At 48.8% G+C, this 21,726-nt stretch overlaps 1 protein-coding gene across 2 annotated transcripts in view; it reads left to right on the top strand.

Annotated features, from left to right (window-relative positions):
• Positions 1–20,927, top strand: part of USP39 (ubiquitin specific peptidase 39) — a 29,233-nt gene extending 8,306 nt beyond the window's left edge. Inside the window, exons 5-13 of one of the 2 annotated variants that reach the window (XM_050937479.1) lie at positions 722–874; positions 1,724–1,949; positions 2,902–2,979; positions 4,024–4,091; positions 9,913–10,053; positions 10,368–10,510; positions 11,933–12,068; positions 12,694–12,780; positions 20,396–20,927. In XM_050937479.1, coding sequence (XP_050793436.1) covers positions 722–874; positions 1,724–1,949; positions 2,902–2,979; positions 4,024–4,091; positions 9,913–10,053; positions 10,368–10,510; positions 11,933–12,068; positions 12,694–12,780; positions 20,396–20,443 — 1,080 coding nt within the window. In that variant the 3' untranslated portion in view covers positions 20,444–20,927. Of the gene's footprint in view, positions 1–721; positions 875–1,723; positions 1,950–2,901; positions 2,980–4,023; positions 4,092–9,912; positions 10,102–10,367; positions 10,511–11,932; positions 12,069–12,693; positions 12,781–20,395 lie in introns of both variants that reach the window. The other variant, XM_050937478.1, reaches the window with a different exon arrangement.
• The last annotated feature ends 799 nt before the right edge of the window (positions 20,928–21,726 follow it).

Genomic DNA, 21,726 nt, shown 5'->3' with positions numbered 1-21,726 from the left:
TAGATCGATGCAAGGTGGCATACATCGGTATAACTTTACAGGGGAAATCGGCAGGTTTAAGTTTTCATGTCTGAAGATGCTGACCATCCTAATTGTCCAGTGTGATCTGCCCCATGAGTCCCTAGGCCATACAGATGTAGCATGGGCTTTTCAGTGTCAGGTATGTGTTTTTTCATGCCAGGGTACTGGTGATGTTCTAGGGGCACTTTGAGCTTACAGATATCTTTACTTCAGTTACTGGGAGGACCTTGCATTCTTCACGCTGACTTTTAAAAATACAGGATTTTCTCACTCTGTTTATTTCCTTTCTTGCGTTTTCCTTGTGTGGCCAGTGCAAATCAATGGAATCTGTTTCACTTCTATTTATCATCAGCTTCCCTTTAGACACTGCTGCCCTAATGTTTGTGCTGTAAATGCTTTTGGGCATCTATGTTGTTTAAAAGCTGTTTCTAGTGAAATTTAAAAGACATGAGGAAACTCATGTTGGTCTTACATTTTGTTAAAACCTTATTTTTTCACGATCTTAATTCTGATCACTTAGAATTGTGTGCCCCTTTCAAGTGATAAATTAGTTGGAATATGCTTCCAACGCAGTAAACCTGCCCTGGAAAAATCACCCAGTGATAAATATGGAACATGGTGCTGGAAGTCAGATCCCAGGAGCTGATGTAAAGAAGCTCTTAATTCTAAAGATGACTGGCTTGCTGCCTTTCTCTTTCAGTATGTGTTGAAGCCTACCTTCACAAAGCAGCAAATCGCCAATTTGGACAAACAAGCCAAACTTTCGCGGGCATATGATGGCACCACTTACCTGCCTGGCATTGTGGGATTGAACAACATCAAGGCCAATGACTATGCCAATGCAGTACTCCAGGTACAATAGTGGTAGCCTTGCAATCTGTGGGGAGAAGCGTAAAGAGTGGGCAAACTGTGTGCTTTTCCCCCCCACCCCCAGAGGTTCTGCCTTTCAGACCCACCTTCCCTTGGGATGAGTGGAACGGTGTGGCTCCAGATGGACTGCTGATTGCATGCTGGGATTTGTAGTCTCTTTGGCCTGCGCCTCTGTGCTCAAGATGAGTGACTGCAACTTGCTCATTGTAAGCCGGTTGGACTCTTTCTGTGGGTTGGGCAGAAATTGGGTCTCTTAGATTTAAAACCTTTGTTTAGCTAATTGCTGGGGAAGTTGCACATGCAAAGTTAACTTAACCTGGGCCACATCAGTGTGTGACTGGAGAGTGTTGTACCCATGTGTCTGCTGGCATGGGGCCATGCTTTTACAATAATTGCAAGGGGCCTTTTCTTCCCTTTTAATTTAACTGTATCATCACAGATACTGAAATTAGTAAATTATTCCTACAACAAAATATGGCAAAAAAGATCAGCAACATCCTATTATTTATTCATGTTGTCCAAAGTTACCATTGATCTAGATCCCTGTATATAGAGCCAGAATATTATATTATCTTGCATGAGAATTTGAATCTCTGTAGATTTTCTCTGCCCCTTATCCTTGTGTCCTGTGGGGGAGTACAAGGGAATCCTTCACCTGCATCGTGTTTCCACAGGAAGCACAATCAGTTTATTGGCTTATACTTAATTAGTCTTCATTTGCTTGGAATCAAATCATGCTGGAGGTTGGGAGAGCTCTGAACCTGCTGCCTGCCAGTGGGCATATTGGGCTGAGTGCTCGCTTTGCCACTGGCCTTTGAATGTCTGTGCCCAGGCCCTGTCTAACGTCCCACCTCTGCGGAACTACTTCCTGGAGGAGGAGAACTACAAGAACATCAAGCGCCCACCGGGAGACATCATGTTCCTGCTTGTTCAGAGGTTTGGAGAGCTGATGAGGAAGCTGTGGAACCCCCGAAATTTCAAGGCTCATGTCTCTCCCCATGAAATGCTACAGGCTGTGGTTCTGTGCAGTAAGAAGACCTTCCAGATTACCAAGCAAGGTGAGACCAAGGGGACACCTTTAGCACGCTCTTTTCCTTCAGCCATGCAGCAGAGCCCCAAAACATGGTGGCTTGGAGCATCAGTTAGCACACTGGGACGGTGGGTTGCACTGGGAAGCGGATTTCATGCATTATCTGCAGTGTGACACTGCAGAGCGGAAAGCAGAGATCATGCTCACGCTAGTCTGAGGTCCTTGGCGGTCTGTGTTTGTGCCTGGGCTGTGGTGAGAACAATGCTAGATCAATGGGCCTGCGATGAACGAGAGACCTAATTTCTTGCAAAACTGCAGGGCTGAAAATGAATGCTTTTTACCACTTGCAATCCCCTCTTCCTGCCTTGTATAAAGCATTCGTTCCTTGCCCTCAAGGTTTGTGAAGCAATGGACTTTAAGTCATATTTTGATTTTCTCTTTGGATTTCCTCCGCTTGGATTCTAATGTGATTCTCTTCTGAGTGTGAAATTGACATTCTGTGCTGTCTGAATGCTGAGAATAGCCACCTCTGTGACACTCCCAGCCCCAACTGCGCCAGGGTATTTACGTGTACTGCAATAGCACCTAAGTCATGGACCAGTCCTCCTCCATCTGAGGTGCTATGCAGACATAGAACAAAAAGATGGTCCCTGCCCACAAAGGCCTTATAAATAAGTATGGGACAGGAGACAGCAGGTGGGTACAGGCAGACAGGGAAGCATGAGGAAACAGTGAGATAATACAGACCAGCATGATGGGCATGGTCAGGGCACACCAGGTTCCTTATGGAGCAGCAGTAGGAGGTTGAACCAGCAGAGAATTAAATGCTTTTCATTGTGTTTGCCATCATGAGGTGCCAGATGACAGACTGGTGGAGGGAGCCGTTTAACTCACTGGATCTGTGTAAACTTCTTCAGTGTTGGTTTTCTCTCTTGCTTTGTTGCCCTGACTCATTTTCCTCAATGTCTCCCTGTCTTCAGGTGATGGCGTTGACTTCCTCTCCTGGTTTCTAAATGCCTTGCACTCTGCTCTCGGCGGGACAAAGAAGAAGAAAAAGAGTAGGTTGGGGAAATGATGATGTTTCTGCGACTGCTGCTTGTTTAACGGGTGTTAATTCATGTTTGGCCTAGCATATGCTGATGTGAGAATAGGTGTCCATGAAGTTAACAATTCTAGTTTGCTTGTTAAAAAAAAAAAAAAAAAAGCGACTCTCAGCTAAGGCCTCTTCTCCCCCCTCCCCCCCATCAGTTTCCTCCTAAGATACTTAGTTTGTTTCAGAGGCAAATGAGTTTCCCGTGCACTCCCAATGCTTGTTTCAAACAGCAGCCACAATGTAAAAGGAGAAGAGATATTGTCACATATTCCAATTAACTTGTGAATATATGACAATTGTAAAGAGTCCGAAATGAGCCAGGTTTTCAAAAATAAGACAGCTTTGAAGTAACTGAATCCAGACAATAAAAATCACATCTGTGGTAACTAAGTGGGGTTTCTAGCACATCCTCTTTCCTCAGACTTTGTATTCAGTACCCCACCCACCTCCCCTCCACCAGCCCCCACAAAGCTCCTACCAGAGGAAAGACTTCCCCAGCTTGGCCCTTTGTCTCATCTCTCCAGGTTAGGATTCCTCCCACTTCAGATGGAGCTGCTGAGCTCTTAACCCTGGTTAAATCACCTTTTCCCCATACAGATTCCAACTGCAGGTGCTGGCTTCTTTACTTCAGAGTCCTAAAGTAATCTTGGTGATTTCAGCAGCGCAGCCAGTGGATCACGCCATGGCACCTGTCTGTTAGCCACACGGTCCCTCAGCATTCTCTTCCCTAAATGTTCAGTACAGTGTAGCAGTCAAGGCAAGAAACCCATGACAAGAAAACCATGTCCAACAATCTGTTTCCTGTGCAGCTCTTGTACATTTCACATGTTCTTCTAAACATGCTGTTTCTGAATGTGCTGGTCACAGGAGGTTCCTGTCTTGGGAACTTGCACTGCCCCAGCAACTGGGATGCTCCACAAATGGCTTTCAGACCAGAGCCTTCTCGTTCAGAGCTCTACTTGGTCACTGGTAACAGTTCTTTGCTCTGTCTGTGTGTGTGTTTTCACAGCCATTGTGACCGACGTGTTCCAAGGCTCCATGCGGATCTTTACCAAAAAGCTTCCACACCCTGACCTGGTGAGTTCACTTGGCCCCAACCTCTCTGGGTTTCTGCCCATCCTTCAAACTTGGAATGTCCAGGAGCAGCGGATCTCATGGTTGCATTGGGGGAAGGGGGCCGTGCCATACGTGCACACCCCAGCGGGCCTGTTGCAGTACAGTTCTTGGGTGTTACTGCTTGTGACTGAGGTCCCAGTGTGGGCCAGCTATGGCCACTCAATTAGGGTGAACTGCAAAGAATGGGGCAGACAATCCCCATAAAGCTGGTGGATATTCCAATACTTAGATTCACAAAGCCAGCATAAAACAGCTTCTTTCTTACCTTACTGGTTACTCAGCAGTCCAGACAACACAGTTCCCTTAAAGTGATCCAGCCTCAGGCCTCCATTCAGGTACTCACGTCAAAGATGATGAAAATTTCTGTAAATCTTATTTCATCATATAAAAGAAAAGGTTCTACCAATCCCAAAGGATCGGACACGTTGCCTCCCAGGTTATTGAATGTTTGAGATCTTACCCAAATACACGCTGCATCCGATTCTTATTAACTAAACTAAAAATTTATTAAACAAGAGTATGGTTAAAAGATCAATTTACATACAGACATGAGTTCAGTTCACTGAGGTGCAGATTCATAGCAGAGATGGCTCACCATCTTTGTAGTTGCAAAGAGTTTTCAGACATAGTTCATAGGTCATAGTCCAATGTCCAAATATCGTATTCGGGGCGTACCAGCATAACTGGGACCTCAGTCTTGCGACTCAAACTTCCCCTGATGAAGCCTGAGCAGATCTGAGATGACAGAATCAGGACCCAAGGATCTTTTATATAATTTCATGTCTTTTGACAGGTTGGAGTTCTTCCACCATTCACAGATTATTTGCTGTACATCTCAGAGAGATGAATACTGAGAGATCCCATGTTTACAATTTATTTAAATGCTAGGATGTTCTTTTGCTCTCTGAATGATCAGAATACAGCATAGACAAGAACTGTTGGTTGCATACTCATATGTAAATACACAAACATTCTCTCCTCACATGTCTTTAGAGGGTTATTTATTTTGCAGGATGTTTAACCCTTTCTAGACATGCGACACACTGCTATAGGAAATTCTAGTGGAGGCTGCAGATGCACTTAGAGGAGCTACAGTGACAGCAGATCATCTCCCCCAACCCTGTTACCCTTGTGTCTGCATTGCCCATCGCAGAGCCAGTGAAAGAGATGTCAAGCAATGAAGGCTTGCTATCCAAGACTGTCGTAATACAGGATCAGGGCAGACCTATCAAGTCTGCGACCCTTTCTTGTGCCACCACAGGTCTACTGGGATGGGAGCATAGGTGACTGAAGTTGCTTAGAGGCACTAAAGAGGCAGAGTGAGTGAGGTCATATCTTCCATGGACCAACTTCTGCTGGTGAAAGAGACGAGCTTTTTAGCTTATACAGAGCTATTAGGGTACTTAGTGTCACAGCTAAATACAAGGTGAACCTGGTTGTTTAGCATAAGAAGTAACACGTAAGAGACCATTCAAGGTGAAATGGGCAGTCATAGGACAAAAAAGGGGGGTTAGTGGGTGTACAAGGGTTAACTGGGGCTCAACCCTCGCCGGGGCGGTGGGGATCCACACCAGCTCACTACACAGAGTCGTTTGGGGGAATTAATTTGTCCGCGGGGGTCTCCCTTGGCAGCCCTTGTGGTAATTGAAATAAACACCATAAGCCCAGGCCCTGGGTCAGGGTGGGCAACAGTGAGTCACGGGCTCAGGCCCTCAGGCAGTGCTGAGCAGTAGCAGTACAAACAGTGCGGAGCCCAGGCCCTAGGTCAGGGCGTGGCAGTGCAGAGTCAGAGCTCAGGCTCTCAGGCAGGGCTGAGCAGTGGCAATATAAGCAATAGGAAGCCCAGGCCTAAGTCTGGGCAGGGCAACAATGAGTCAGGGGCTCAGGCCCACAGGCCATAACAATAGGCCCACGGCTCCTCAGGCCTGGGGGGGGGAAGATGGCCACCCCCGAGTGGCAGGGGGGACACAGGCCCTTCCACTCCACTGCATCCCAGCCCAGGGCCCTAGCAGCGGCAGAAGACCCGCTGCTTAATTGTGGGGATCCTGGCTGCAACACACTGACATGGGCTCTGGCAGTGCTGCAGCCAGACTAGGGTTGGCTGCCCCCAGGCTACTTCCAAACTCCCCCTCGGGTAGTACCTGGGTCAGGGTGTTATCCTCTGGGGGTCCAGCACCATAAGTTCCTCAACGAGCAGGAGGCCTGGCAACTCCTCCGGGTAGCAGGCACAGGGCAGGCCTGGCAACTCCTCTGGGTAGTGGGCGCAGGGCAGGCCCAGCGAGTCCTGACGGCCACCTTGGGCTGCAGGGTTTTCCCAGTCATGGGCTAGGCTGGAGGCGTTTGGCCTCTTCAGCAGCTGGAGCCTTACTGACCTCTGAGGGCCAGCCTTTATACTTCTGGATCGCCTCCTGACCCTCTGAGGGGCAGGCTCAGAGCTCCCTAGCTCCACCCACTCGGGCCTCCAGATGGGCTCTTCCCTCTCCAGGGTGGCGGTGAGCCACACTGCCTCACTACAATGGGTTATACAGATACTTGTAATTAGCCAGAAATCCAATGTCTTTATGAAGTCCATGATTTTTAGTATCTAGCAAAATTATGAACGCTCCCTGGCTCGTTATTTGAAGGTGCTGTGCAGATTTCCTTTTGAGGATGGGGACTGGGAGATCAGACAGGGAGTGATCGCTTTGTGAAAAGTGTTTGCCCATGAGTGATAGTGTTTTTATCTTTTATCACTTTTCTGTGTGAGTTCATTGGAGAGCGCAGTGATTTCATTGTTTTCACTCACACAGTTGTTGGGGCATTCAGTGCACTGGCTGCGGACACCACATGTTGTGACAGGCATGTGTAAGACTCCTTGATCTTGAGTGGTGTGTTGTGGAGAGTATTGATCATCGTAGCAGTGGAGGTATGTCTGCAGGTTTTGCATCTGTTCTAACAGGGTCTGGTGCTGCTTTGCGTTTGTGGGGCCTGGTCTGTGGGAGCTTGTTTCTGTTGATGACCTTGGCAAGATTGGGGGGTTGTTTGAAGGCCAGCGTGGTGATCTTTTGTATATTGTGTGTAAGGCTATGTTGTTGAAGTTGATGCTGGGAGTTTTCCAGAGAGAGAGTAATGTACGGGGGGTAGTGGTGGTGGTTGTAGTTGTGGTGGAAATTTCTGAGGGCCCCTGAAGAGGCTGGCATACTGGGGAGCTATCCTAGTACCCATGGCTGTTCCCATGGTCTTTGGACAAAGTGTTGCTGATCTAAAGTTGTTATGGGTGAGGGTGAAAGGGATGAGTTGTCCATTGTAGATACTGGAGGCAGGCCGTGATGCTATCATTGGGAGCAATGTTGGTGTATGAGGAGGTGACATCCATGGTGGCAAGGGTGGTATTCTGAGGGAAGTGGTTAGTGTTGCAGAGTTCCAAGAGGAAGTTGGTTGTGTCCAGGAGGAAGCAAGCCCTTTGCGTGTTGAGTGGTTTGAGGATGGTTTCTGAAAGTACTGATATCCCTTCAGTTAGAGTGCTGTGGCCAGATACAATGAGTCTGCCTGAGTCCCCTTGTTTGTGTGTATCTTGGGAAGCAGGTAGAAGGTCCCTTGGGCGGGTTCGAGGGGGATGAAGTTGAAGAGTTTTTCTTGAAGTTGTTTGGGGAAGGATTTGATAGTATCCTTCAATTCCTGACTGAACTGTGATGTGGGGTCTTCTTTGAGTTCTTTATAGCAGCGGGTGGTGGAGAGTTGCTTGTCCTCATTAACATAGTTGTCATGGTGGAGGACTGTGATGGCACTCCCTTTGTCTGCTGGTCTGATCACTACCTGGAGGCTGGGTTTCAGAGACTGTATAGCTTAGTGGAGTGATAGTCAAGCAATAGTGGTGGATGTGATGTTTAAGGATTTCACAGTGAACTTCCTGAAGCAATTAATGATCAAGTGTGTGGTTTCATCTGTTCTGGGGTGTCCAGTCAGATGATTATTTTTTGTATGACTGTCAGTGGGGACCTAGTAATTGTGTGGGGTGGTGGTGGTGTGTGTGGAAGAATTCTTTGAAATGGAGTCAGCGAAAGAATTCTTCTAGCTCGCCATGTGTTAGTACACTGTCAGGTTCCGTGGCAGGGACAAGTTCAGTCCCTTGGAGAGTACAGAGAATTCAGCTCCAGTTAGGGGTAGTCTTGATAAATTGATGATGTTGGGGGTGTCACATAGTGTCCACTTGGGTCTTGGTTCTATGGTTTCTCCAAGAGGTGGTGTTCTGTGAGTTGTGGAGTTGTGGTTGGTTCCACTTTTAGTTTTGGATGGCTGTCCTCGGGGTTTTTGATAGTTATTTTGGGTTTCTTGCATAATCTCTAGGTTCCTGATTTTTTTTTCCTTCTAGTATGTGGGAGAATGTGGTGATTCCTGGTTTGTGGTAGCCCCTTCCGGAGTAGATAAGGTGCCAAAGAGAGTTCCCCAGTTTTTCTGAAGTCCTTCTGCAGAGTTAGTCAGCATATTTGGAGTTTTATGTAGGGGCCAGAGGGTAATAGATGGTGAGTCCTCTGGGAATGATTTGCTCAGCTATTAAGTTGCTTCCTTTTTGATCTTGTGGACTTTCCGTTTCCATTTGGGTGGCACTACACAGTATTGCCACTAGATGGTGCCAAAACTTAATGCATCTGTCCTAAACTAGCCTCACATGCAGTATTGTCCATTTAAGGGTACAGGAGGCACTTTCACTCCTCAACGGTGCTGGAAACTTTCACATTACAAATATGGTGTGTTCTATTCAACATGGGGTGACATTATTATTTATTTGTATTGCAGTGGCTTTCAGAGGCCCCCAGCTGAGATCAGGCCCCTGTTGTGCTGGGCACTTCACAGACAAATAGTAAGACAGTCCCTGCAGTCTAAATAGATGAGAGACAGTTTTTATCTCTGAAGTGCTACAGACCGTGAGGTTCCAGTCACAGTTCTGACCCATGCATCCCCTGAAAAAGCCACCATGGAGACTGATTGTACAACAGGCCAACTTCTCAGGGGAAACATTGGGTCACAAGCCAAAACTAAAAGCTGCGGCTACAGATCTACAGAGCAAGCTGTGTAGCCTGCAGGACTTACTGCAGGGCTGCTGGAGTGGGAGGGGCACAGGCCTTTCTGAGACACGTCATTTGAATTTCCTATTCAATTCGAAGAGACCATGAGCTGTCTTTGGCAGCTGGGCTTGGTTTGGTGCCTATGTAGATGAACTTTGTGTGTTGCGATTTCTGGTGTCTCAGTTTCAGATCATAGGTTTCCTTACGCTGGGGAAGTAGCAACAGCTGCAAACGCTGTAGAAAGACAGTTCACAAATGGAGCTGGCTGATGTGAGATGAACACCTGAGGCTGCGCAGCAGATCTGGTTTTGTGGTGGGGCTGGTGGTGCAAAGATGTCCCAGTCCCTCACCTGCTGCAGAGCTAGGCGTCAAAGCTGGAGTTATTCTAGCGAAATTGGTTCAGTTCCAAAGCTCCCCCTCACCAAGGCCTTCATCCTACCAAGAAAGTCATGCAGGCAAAGCCCTGTGGGTTTTCTTGCAGAATTAGGGCCAATGTCCTCATACAGTGTAGCAGAGTTAGTCTTTTCATAGTAGCTGCTGAAGATTGCAATGGAAGGCGATGCAGGTTGGGGCTGAGATGACAGTGGATCCTGAGAGGGAACTTGTACTATGGCTAGCTCTAAGCAGTGCACACTGTATTAACTCTGGGCCCCATCTCCCAAAATGTGTGGGTTAGATCTGTCCTCCCCGTGGTGCTTTGCTGTGCTAACCCAGGTTGTGTCCCCACCTCTTCTCAGCCAGCAGAGGAGAAGGAGCAGCTGCTGCAAAACGATGAGTACCAGGAGACAATGGTGGAATCCACCTTCATGTACCTGACCCTCGACCTCCCCACTGCCCCGCTGTACAAGGACGAGAAGGAGCAGCTGATTATCCCCCAGGTACCGCTCTTCAACATCCTGGCCAAGTTCAACGGCATCACTGAGAAGGTAACTTCGCCCTTCCCTGACTCTCCTGCACTGCTGCCCTCCTGCCTCTAGAGGCACACTTCCCTGCCGCCTGTCCCTGTTAGACTCTCCTGCTCTGCAGCGCTGCTTGTGTTTGGGGGCAGCCACAAGTCTGCTAAGGCAGCGTTGTTGGCGCTGGCAGGGCAGAGCGAGGGCTGGTGTGCTCTCCTATCCGTGTGGGAGCCTCTTCCCTGGTCACGTGTGGGTCTCTGGTTGCTGAGGGTTTCGTGTCTCTGTCCTTGCTCCAGGAGTATAAAACCTACAAGGAGAATTTCCTCAAGCGCTTCCAGCTGACCAAGCTGCCTCCCTACCTCATCTTCTGCATCAAGCGGTTCACCAAGAACAACTTCTTTGTGGAGAAGAACCCCACCATCGTCAACTTCCCCATCACGTAGGTGCCACCTGGGCCCGGCTGGGGGGCTGTAGCTCCAGCTGTGCTTTCTAGGGAGAGCCTCTTGCACTCGCTCTGAGAACAGGGTTTATCTGCAGTGGATGAGACCCAATGCAGCCTGTCTCCAAGTGGCAGCAGATGGGCGCTGGCGCCTGAATGGCACTGCCAGGAGCTGGTGCAGATTGCACCCTTGTGGGATATATTGGTTGGGTGCTCCCTGTTCCTCTAAGGATTCCCTCCAGGCGTTGGTTGGCAGCTAGACCCATTTGGCTAGAAACACACTACTTACATGCGACAAAGAGTCCTGTGGCACCTTATAGACTAACAGATGTTGTCTGCCCAAGTGGGCATTCACTTACGAAAGCTTATGGTCCAATACGTCTGTTCGTCTGTAAGGTGCCACAGGACTGTCGCTTTTTACAGATCCAGACTAACACGGCTACCCCTTTGATACGTTAATACTTACATGGACACTCGACCCCAGCAAACAGCCCTGTTTTGCAGACACCCCCCTTGTACAGACCATGCAGTCCTGTGCTGATACTAAGCACTGGGTTGTCATGGAAGGAGGGGCTTGTGGGTAAACATAGGACTGGGACTCCGGAGACCTGAGATCAGTTCCTGGCTCTGCCACAGACTCCCTGTGAGACCCTGGGCAAATCCCTGCCTCGTCGTGCCTCAGTTTTCTCATCTGTAAAAAGGAGGCAGAGAAGGATCACCCCCAAGAGATCTAGTGAGGATGATCTCAGCACTCTGTGAGGTGCTCGGGGGCACTGTAGATACAGACACTAATGGAGCTCAGCCTTGTGAGGTCTCGTTTGGGTCCGCTGTGGCTGCAGTGCCACGTGCAGTTGGCTGTTCTGCACCTGGAGCTTGTAGGCCGGCATGTTGTGTGTCAATGTGGAGATGACCTTATACAGCCCCCGGGGTGGAACTCCCTTTTTGAATGGGTGCTAGGGCAGGGGTGGCACAACACATCCGGTTATGACTAGCGGGGAATGTGACATTTAGCTACTGCTCTTGTCTGGTGGCCAGTAAAGTCGTCTTTCTCTTTTGCTTTGAGTATTAAAAATGATCTGTGCAGCTTCCAACTGAACTGTGCAGACTGTCTTGGCCAGAGCATGTCTTCCCTCCTTGGTCTAGTGCAGTGGTGGGTTGTCTTCTGTGGTGCTGGTGATCCAGCCTTGCATGGCAATAGATGAGACAGCTCAGCCATAATAGCAGGGTGCCTTGTTCTGATTTACATGTGTGTGGGCCTGACGCTTGGTGACAGCAATTGCAGCTAGCTAAGGAGCTGGCCCCCTGCTCTGGCCCCCGGGGCATCAGCATGCAACGTACAGGGGCACACTGGAACTCCCTGCCTTTTCAGGCCTAGTGCAGCTTGCCCCTCGTGCTCACAATGTGCTGTTGCTCCTGCTTCAGGAACGTGGATCTCCGGGAGTACCTGTCCGAGGAAGTGCAGGCCGTGCACAAGAACACCACCTACGACCTCATCGCCAACATCGTGCATGATGGGAAACCCACCGAGGGCTCCTACAGAATTCACGTGCTGCATCATGTGCGTGACCGAAGGGGTGGGGTTCAGTGTCTGCCGGCAGCGTGGGGGCTGGAGCAGCATGCACAGCACCCCTAGTCCCTGCTAGCCCAGTGGCTTGCAGTGTTCCCTTGGGGCGTGACCGCTCTAGTCTCTAAGGATTTAGTCCACGCAGAGGATTGCTGATGCTAGCTCGCTGCCCAAGGCTGATCCCTTGCAGCTGCTCTAGCAGGGAGCTGAGGAGCCCTCCCCAGTTCATTCTCCAGCCTGCACAGCAGCCGAGGGCAGCATTTGGGGGTTGCCCAAGAAGCTCTCATCCCTGAATAGCCCCACAAGTGAGCTCAGGTAGCAGCTGGCTGTAACCTGCTCCCCCAGCCCAGACACATCCTGATGAGATGTGCTGGGAAAGCAGTGCGCCCGCCGCTGGGCTTCTGTGCTTATCGCTTTGTGCCCATGTGCTTGATTGCTCGGGGAGCTGGGGATGAACTTCCTAGTGCATGCTTTGCTCTGTTGCATGGCGAGGCCAGACAATGGCTCAAAATAACAGGCTGGGCAGAGTGGATGTCTGGAGCCCGGTGTGTCAGAACTAGCGCCACGGTAAGACCTGCTGTCACAACTCTCCTCACCCTTTTGCATTGGCTTTTGGCAGGGCACGGGCAAGTGGTATGAACTGCAAGACTTACAGGTGACTGATATCCTGCCCCAGATGATAACGCTCTCAGAGGCCTATATCCAGGTGAGTGCAGTGCTGTCTATTCCACTGTATGGGGCAACTCATTCTACCTGCCCAGGTGAACTCTCCTGCCAGCGTAGGGCCGTACAAGCTTTGCCTGGCTTTTCAGGTGTCCCAGGTCTCTGCACAACATGGCAGATGTGAGTTGCTGTTGCAGAGCTATTTAAAGAAAACTTGCTTGTGCTGCAGCTGCTCTAGCATCATCTCCTCTAGCACAGGCTGAGCACCTCGGGGAAGGAAGTGGTGGTCCCTGTGCGGGGAAGGAGGGCTGTATGTGTGATGAGTCATTCATCGCATACGGTAAGTGCTGACCCAGTGGTGCAATGATGGGACATGTGGGAGGTTGCTGTCACATCAGTGCTGGTGGCCATGTTCCTGTGGCTCTAGTGCACATACCCATGATACAGACAGTGCTGTTGAACTCTGGGATGCAGCGGCAGCCCACAGTCTCTGGTCAGCAAGTCAGTAATAACTTCATGTGATAAATGATGTGGTAGAACAAAGGTGTGGGGGTGATAAACTTCTCAGGCAGGCAGTGTTTGAGTCCCTGCCCACAGAGGGGCCTCCAGCAGCCCTGTGTGTCTGGAGGCATGGAATGGCAATGGGAAGGGCAGCCTGTATTTAGAAAGTGGAGCTCAAAGTAATGCTTAGCGCCTCTCATCTGTACTGCTCAAAGGGTGGCTGGATTGCCCAGTGGTCAGGTCACTAGCCTGGCGCTAAGGAGAGCCAGGTTCAATTCCTGGCTCTGTCACAAACTTACAAGAATGGCCAGGCTGGGTCAGACCCATGGTCCATCTAGCCCAGTGGCCAGTGCCAGGTGCTTCAGAGGGAATGAACAGAACAGGGCAATTATTGAATGATCCATTCCCATCATCCAGTCCCAGCTTCTGGCAGTCAAAGGCTATGGAATGCCCAGAACATGGAGTTGCGTCTCTGACCATCTTGGCTAATAGCCGTTGATGGACCTATCACCCGTGAACTTATCTAGTTCTCTTTTGAACCCTGTTATATTTCTTTTGGCCTTCACAACATCTCCTGGTAACAAGTTCCACAGGCTGACTGTGCGTTGTGTGAGGAAGTACTTCCATTCTTTGTTTTAAATTTGCTGCCTGTAAATTGCTTTGAGTGACCCCTGGTTCTGGTGTTACGTGACGGGGTAAATAACATTTCCCTATTCACACTCTTCACACCATTCATCATTTCATAGACTTCTATCACAGCCCCCCTTAGTCGTCTCCTCTAAGCTGAACAGTCCCAGTCTTTTTCATCTCTGCTCGTATGGAAGCTGTTCCTTACCCCTCATTGTTTTTCATAGATTCATAGACTCTAGGACTAGAAGGGACCTTGAGAGATCATCGAGTCCTGTCCCCTGCCCTCATGGCAGGACCAAATACTGTCTAGACCATCCCTGATAGACATTTATCTAACCTACTCTTAAATATCTCCGGAGATGGAGACTCCACAACCTCCCTAGGCAGTTTATTCCAGCGTTTAACCACCCTGACAGTTAGGAACTTTTTCCTAATGTCCAACCTAAATCTCCTTTGCTGCAGTTTAAGCCCATTGCTTCTTGGTCTATCCTTAGAGGCTAAGATGAACAAGTTTTCTGTCTCCTCCTGATGACACCCTTTTAGATACCTGAAAACTGCTATCACGTCACCTCTCAGTCTTCTCTTTTCCAAACTAAACAAACCCAATTCTTTCAGCCTTCATTCGTAGGTCATGTTCTCTGGACCTTTAATCATTCTTGTTGCTCTTCTCTGGACCCTCTCCAATTTCTCCACCTCTTTCTTGAAATGTGGTGCCCGGAACTGGACACAATACTCCAGCTGAGGCCTGACCAGCACAGAGTAGAGCGGGAAGAATGACTTCTCGTGTCTTGCTCACAACAGACCTGTTAATACATCCCAGAATCACGTTTGCTTTTTTTGCAACAGCATCACACTATTGACTCATATTTAGCTTGTGGTCCACTATAACCCCTAGATCCTTTTCTGCCGTACTCCTTCCTAGACAGTCTCTTCCCATTCTGTATGTGTGAAACTGATTTTTCCTTCCTAAGTGGAGCACTTCTCATTTGTCTTTGTTAAACTTCATCCTGTTTACCTCAGACCGTTTCTCCAATTTGTCCAGATCATTTTGAATTTTGACCCTATCCTCCAAAGCAGTTGCTATCCCTCTCAGTTTGGTATCATCTGCAAACTTAATGAGCGTACTTTCTTTGCCAATATCTAAGTCATTGATGAAGGTATTGAACAGAGCAGGTCCCAAAACAGACCCCTGCGGAACCCCACTCATTATACCTTTCCAGCAGGATTGGGAGCCATTAATAACTACTCTCTGAGTATGGTTATCCAGCCAGTTATGCACCCACCTTATAGTAGCCCCATCTAAGTTGTATTTGCCTAGTTTATCGGTAAGAATATCCATGCGAGACTGTATCAAATGCCTTACTAAAGTCTAGGTATACCACATCCACCGCTTCTCCCTTATCCACAAGACTCATTATCCTATCAAAGAAAGCTGTCAGATTGGTTTGACATGATTTGTTCTTTACAAATCCATGCTGGCTATTCCCTATCACTTTACCACCTTCCAAGCATTTGCAGATGATTTCCTTAATTACTTGCTCCATTATCTTCCCTGGCTCAGAAGTTAAACTAACTGGTGTGTAGTTTCCTGGGTTGTTTTTATTTCCCTTTTTATAGATGGGTACTATATTTGCCCTTTTCCAGTCTTCTGGAATCTCTCCCGTCTCCCATGATTTTCCAAAGATAATAGCTAGAGGCTCAGATACCTCCTCTGTTCGCTCCTTGAGTATTCTAGGATGCATTTCGTCAGGTCCTGGTGACTTTCAGGTGTCTAACTTTTCTAAGAGATTTTTAACTTGTTCTTTTTTTTATTTTCTCTTCTAAACCTACCCCTTTCCCATAAGCATTCATTGTGTTAGGCATTCCTTCAGACTTCTCGGTGAAGACCAAAACAAAGAAGTCATTAAGCATCTCTGCCATTTCCAAGTTTCCTGTTACTGTATCTCCCTCCTCACTGAGCAGTGGGTCTACCCTGTCTTTGGTCTTCCTCGTGCTTCTAATGTATTGATAAAAAGTCATCTTATTTCCCTTTATTCCCGTAGCCAGTTTGAGCTCATTTTGTGCCTTTGCCTTTCTAATCTTGTCCCTGCATTCCTGTGTTGTTTGTCTATATTCATCCTTTGTAATCTGTCCTAGTTTCCATTTTATATGACTCCTGTTTATTTTTTAGATCATTTTTTGTTGCCCTTCTCTATGTGTTTTCTAATTCTAATATACCATTTTTGAGATGAAGCAACCAGAACTGCACGCAGTGTTCAAGGTGTGGACGCACCATGGCTAAATATAGTGACATTATAATATTTTTCTCTCTTTCCTAACGGTTCCTAATATGCTCTTAAGTTTTTTGACTACTGCTGCACACTGAGCAGATGTTTTCAGAGAACGGCCCATGATGATGCCAAGATCTGTCTTTTTTTTTTTTAAAGTGGTAACAGATAATTTAGACCCTGTCATTTTGTTTGTATAGTTGAGTTTATATTTTCCAATGTACATTACTTTGCATTTGGCAGCATTGAATTTAATCTGCCATTTTGTCGCCCGGTCACCCTGTTTTGTGAAATTATTTTATAGCTCTTTGCAGTCACCTTTGGACTTAATAGTCTTGAGTAATTGTCTGCAAATTTTGCCATCTCACTGTTCACCCCCTTTTCCAGACCACTTACGAATATGTTGAACAGCACAGGTCCCAGTACGGATACTTGGGGATCCCTGCAATTTACCTTGCTCCTTTGTGAAAACTGACTATTGTTTCCTGTCTTTTAACCAGTTACTGACCCATGAGAGAACCTTCCTGCTTATCTCATGACAGTTTACTTTGTTTAAGAGCCTTTGGTGAGGGACCTTGTGTGACGAAGTGGGAATGTTCTTAGTGTTTCCTCTGAATAGTGTGTAGGTGCCTCAGTTTCCCCTATGCATTTCTTAAGTCTCCAGCGAGCATAAATGGCCAACACTCTGTATCCTGGCAACAAATGGCCAGGGCCCTTCCCCCCTGCAAGGGAATAGCTAAAGGTGAACAAAGAGATCAGGTGACCTCTGGCTCGGAAAGGAGACAAAGGCCAGAAAGGAGGGACTGGAGGGGGTTTCAGTTTGGAGCTGGCTGGGGATGGGAAATGAGGGCAGATGGAGTTGTCTGGCTCGTTGGGCCCCAGAATGGACCTGGCTGAGGGGTCTCGTTCTCTGTACCTACAAGCTCTGCTTTAGACCGTGCTCCTCTCATCTAACAAACCTCTGTTTTACTGGCTGGCTGAGAGTTATGTCTGACTGCGAAGTAGGGGTGCGTGCAGGACCCTCTGGCTTCCCCAGGACCCCGCCTGGGCAGACTCGCTGTGGGAAGTGCATGGAGGAGCATATGCTGAATGCTCCAAGGAGAGACTTAGGAGGTGAAGCCGTGTGAGCTGCTTGCCCTGAAGACAGTCTGCTCCATGGGAGAGGAGGCTCCCCAAAGTCCTGACTGGCTTTGTGGGGAGCAGTTCCAGAGCATCGCCCGGGGACTCCGTGACACCTTGTCAAAGACTTTCTGAAAGTCCAGATATACACCCTTGTCCACATGCTTATTGACTCCCTCAAAGAATTTTAACAAATTGGTGAGGCATGATTTCCCTTTACAAAAACCATGTTGATTCTTCCCCAACATACCGTGTTTATCTCTTGAGTCTGATAATTCTGTAGTTTACTATAGTTTCAGCCAATTTGCCTGGTACTGAGGTTAAGCTGACTGGGTTGTAACTGCCAGGATCGCCTCTGGAACTTTTTTAAAAAATAGGTGTCACAGGAGCTACCCTCCAGTCCAGAGGCTGATTTAAGCTATAGGTCGCAGATCCAGTTAGTAGTTCTGCAATTTCATATTTGAGTTCCTTCAGAACTCTTGGGTGATACCATCTGGTCCTGGTGATTTATTATTATTTAATTCATCAGTTTGGTCAAAACCTCCTCTACTGACACCTCTTGAACAGTTCCTCAGATTTGTCACCTAAAAAGAATGGCTCAGGTTGGGATCTCCCGGCATATTCTCTGCAGTGAAGACCCATGCAAAGCATTCATTCTGCTTCTCCGCAGTGGCCATGTCTTCCTTGAGTGTTCCTCTAGCACCTCGGTTGGCCAGTGGCCCCACTGACTACTAGGCAGGCTTTCTGCTTTTGATATACTTTAAACATTTCTTGCTGGTAGTTTGTGTCTCCTTAGCTAGTTGTTGTTCAAATTCTTTCTTGGCCTGCCTTCTTATACTTGTACACTTGACTTGCCAGAGTTTTTATGCTGCTTTTGTATTTTGCTTAGTAGAATTTGACTTTCAGTTTTTAAAGTATGCCCTTTTGTCTGCATCTGCCTCTTTTACTCTGCTGCTTAGCCCTGGTGGCGTCATTTTGGTCCTCTTATCATTTATTTTATTTGAGGGTGTACATTGGCCCTCTACTGTGGTGTTTTTAAATAGTCTCCATGCAGCTCGCATGCATTTCAGGCTTGTGACTGTTCCTTTTAATTTCTGTTTAACTAGCTTCCTCAGTTTTGTGTCGTTCCCTTTTTTGAAGTTAAATACTACTGCAATGGGTTTCTTTGGCATTTCCCCCCTACAAGGATGTTAAATTTATGGTCTTTTATCATGGGTTCAGCTACACCTCTGCCCCGATATAACGCTGTCCTCAGGAGTCAACAAATCTTACTGCATTATAGGTGAAACCGTGTTCTATCGAACTTGATTTGATCTGCTGGAGTGCGCAGCCCTGCCCCGCCGGAGCGCTGCTTTACCGCGTTGTTATATCCAAATTCATGTTATATTGGGTCGCGTTACATTGGGGTAGAGGTGTATATTCACCTCTTGGACTAGATCGTGGGCTCCATTGAGGACTAAATCAGGGCGGGCAAACTTTTTGGCCTGAGGGCCACATCAAGGTTCCGAGACTGTGTGGAGGGCCAGTGTAGTGTATTAAATTGCTCCCCGTAGGAATGTGCTACTTATGGCTGCCAGTCCTGGTGCGCTGAGCAGCATGGTAAGGGGCAGGGGGTCCCGGGGGGGGCAGTCAGGGGACAGGGAGTGGGGGGATTGGATGAGGGTGGGGTCCCAGGGGGCAGTCAGGGGACAAGAAGCAGGGGGGATTGGATGGGTCGGGGGTTCTGAGGGGGGCAGTCAGGGTGTGGGAAGTGGGAGGGGGTAGATAGGGAGCAGAGGCCAGGCTGTGTGGGGAGGTTGAGCCTTCCCTACCCAGGGTGTAGTGTATTAAATTGCTCCCCGTAGGAACGTGCTACTTATGAAGCACCGGGACTGGAAGCTGTAAGTAGCACATTCCTACGAGGAGCAATTTAATACACTACTCCCGACAGCTCATGCAGCCATGCTGCCTGGCAGGAACTCGCAGCCCTGCTGCCCAGAGCGCTGGTGGCATGGCAAGCTGAGGCTCTAGGGGAGGGGCCGGGGCTAGTCCCACCACTGGACTAAATCAAGAATTTCCTCTCCCCTTGTAGGTCCCAGGATTAGCTGCTCCAAAAAGCAGTCATTTATAGTGTTTGGAAATTTTCTCTCTGCATCCTGTCCTGAGGTGACGTGTACCCAGTCAATACAGGGATAGTTGAAATCCCCCATTATTGCATTTTCTGCCTTTGTAGCCTCTCTAATCTCCCTGCACATTTCCCAGTCATCACCACCATCCTGGCCAGGTGGTCAGTAGTGTGTCCCAGCTGTTAAACGCTCAGTGGTTCAGCATGGAATGTCCATAGAGATGTATGGCACAGTTTAATTCATTTCAGATGTTCACTTTATTTGCCTCTATGCTGTGCCCTCCCCCCACTAGTGCCACCTACTCTGTCATTCCTGGATATTTGTACCCTGCTTTTACCACTTCCCATTGATTATTCTCACTCCATCAGTTTTCCACGGTGCCTATTATAGCGATATCCTCATTCAGGTCAGGCACTTGAGTTAGAATTTAGACTTCTAGCATTTGTATAGAAGCACTTGTTCATTTTGTCAATACTCAGCTGCTTGCCTTCATGTATTGTGTTTAAATGGGACTCTTTAATGTGTGACTGTTCCTCACTAGCTCCTGCCTATGCTCTACCAACTCCCTTCCTATCCTCTCTACTAGGATATAGTGCTCACCCTTCCCAAAGACCAGAAAGGAGGGACTGGAGGGGGTTTCAGGGGACTGGAGGGATGAATGTATTGAAGGGGGAAAACCCTGGGCAAGTCATTTGATTTTCTCAGTTCCCCATCTGCAGAGGGGCACTGCCTGGCTTCGTGGCGGTGAAAGGATATGTACCCTCTAGATTGTGAAGAGCTTGGTTACTGTGGTGGTGGGGGCCAGATAAGAATCACAGGGGGGCAAGTGGGGGAGTATCCCCATTTTACAGAAGGGGAAACTGCGGCACAGAAGTGCCTTGCCCAGGGTCGCTCAGCATCTGTGTTGGTTCGAAGCAGAGCCTGGCTTTCCTGACTGCCAGCCTTGTGCCTTCTCCACTAGGCCACGCTGGCATCCTGAGCTCTGCTGAGGGCAGGAAACAAACCCCAAAGTGATGGGTTTCCTTTCTCTTTGCAGATCTGGAAGAGGCGGGATGAGGACGAGACCAACCAGCAGGGGGCGTGAGAGGAGAGCAGAGTGCTACAGATGTTTACCACCATCCTCTCCAGGGAACCGGAGGAGAGACTGGGACGCTGCCCCCCACAGCTGGATGGCGCTTCTCATCCCCGGCCTAGCACAATGCACAGTACGTGCCAGCAGGACTCAGCCCGATCAGCTTCTCCACCAGCTTCCGAGGGGACAGTGGGATGGAGTCTCACATCACCCAGTGCCCTTCTGCTGGTCTCTGGCTGCACACAGGCCCCAGCAAACCTTGGCCTATGCCTGTGGCAGAGGAAGCTGGTCTCGCCTGGAAAACTCTTCAGGGAACCCAGGCTGTTCCCCTCATTTCATGTCCACTGATGTCCCCATTCCAGCTGTACTGCCGCTGGCTGGTTGCTGGAGCAGACCATGCCCTGGGCACAGTGACTAGCAAGGTTTGGAGCAGGAACAACCTGTCTTCTACTTGCCAGTCCTTATGTATATTAAAGGAGTTCAAGCCTGTTTTTTATTTCCCTTGCCTGGCCTCATTGCTTCTGAAATCCCATCTGTTCAGTGCGCCTGCTTCTGTCTCCACTCAGGCGGGGCCAGGAGGCGTGTGGGATCTCTCACCCTGTCAGAGCTGTGAGAAGCCTGCCATTGGCTGTTGGAGTTTAGCAGGGCTGTCCCACCTAGCCCAGCTTCTGTTCAAGTGCCCTCCCCCTAAGCTGGGACAGACCCCAGGCACAACTCCTTTCCCCGCTCCAGAGTCTCCCTTTGAGGATCGTGGGAGCTCCCCCAGCTCCCATTTTCCTAAGGAGCCAGCAGGGGCCAGACCCTCCAAGGTATCTGGGTACCAAACTCCTATTGAAATGGATGGGACTTAGGCACGCCAGTACCCTTGTGGGGCTGGGCCTAGCTCCTCTAACTGCTCTTGGCCTCCTGTTGTTCCCCTGCCTCCCCTGGAGGAGGTGCTGGTCAGGGTGTGGGGGCGCCCTTCAGAAGGGGAGGAGCACTTGCCCACCACATCAGAGGAGGTCAGAGTGGAACCACACCACTGGGGTCTCTTTGAGGCTGTCCCACGAGCCTGTTGATGGAAAAGTCAGTCAGCCGCTGATGGTGGGAGATAGCAGGTGGAAGCTGATCACTGTGGCTTTAGCAAGTCAGGGATGTGACAGCGCTGTTTGTGTCAGTGTGAAAACAAGGCCAGGTAACCCTCTTGCTGCTGCATGTTGATGATTTTGCAGACTACAGGCAGGCCCTGGAGGAGCCCTGCGGAGGGTAGTGCACTGATGGAGCATATTCGCTCAGAAGGCTCCTTCTGACCCCTG

This window comes from Gopherus flavomarginatus, chromosome 2 (assembly GCF_025201925.1).
Source record: "Gopherus flavomarginatus isolate rGopFla2 chromosome 2, rGopFla2.mat.asm, whole genome shotgun sequence".
Lineage (NCBI taxonomy): Eukaryota > Metazoa > Chordata > Testudines > Testudinidae > Gopherus > Gopherus flavomarginatus.
The sequence above is the reverse complement of the archived record's forward strand: the minus strand, read 5'-3'. Positions and strand labels throughout refer to the sequence as shown.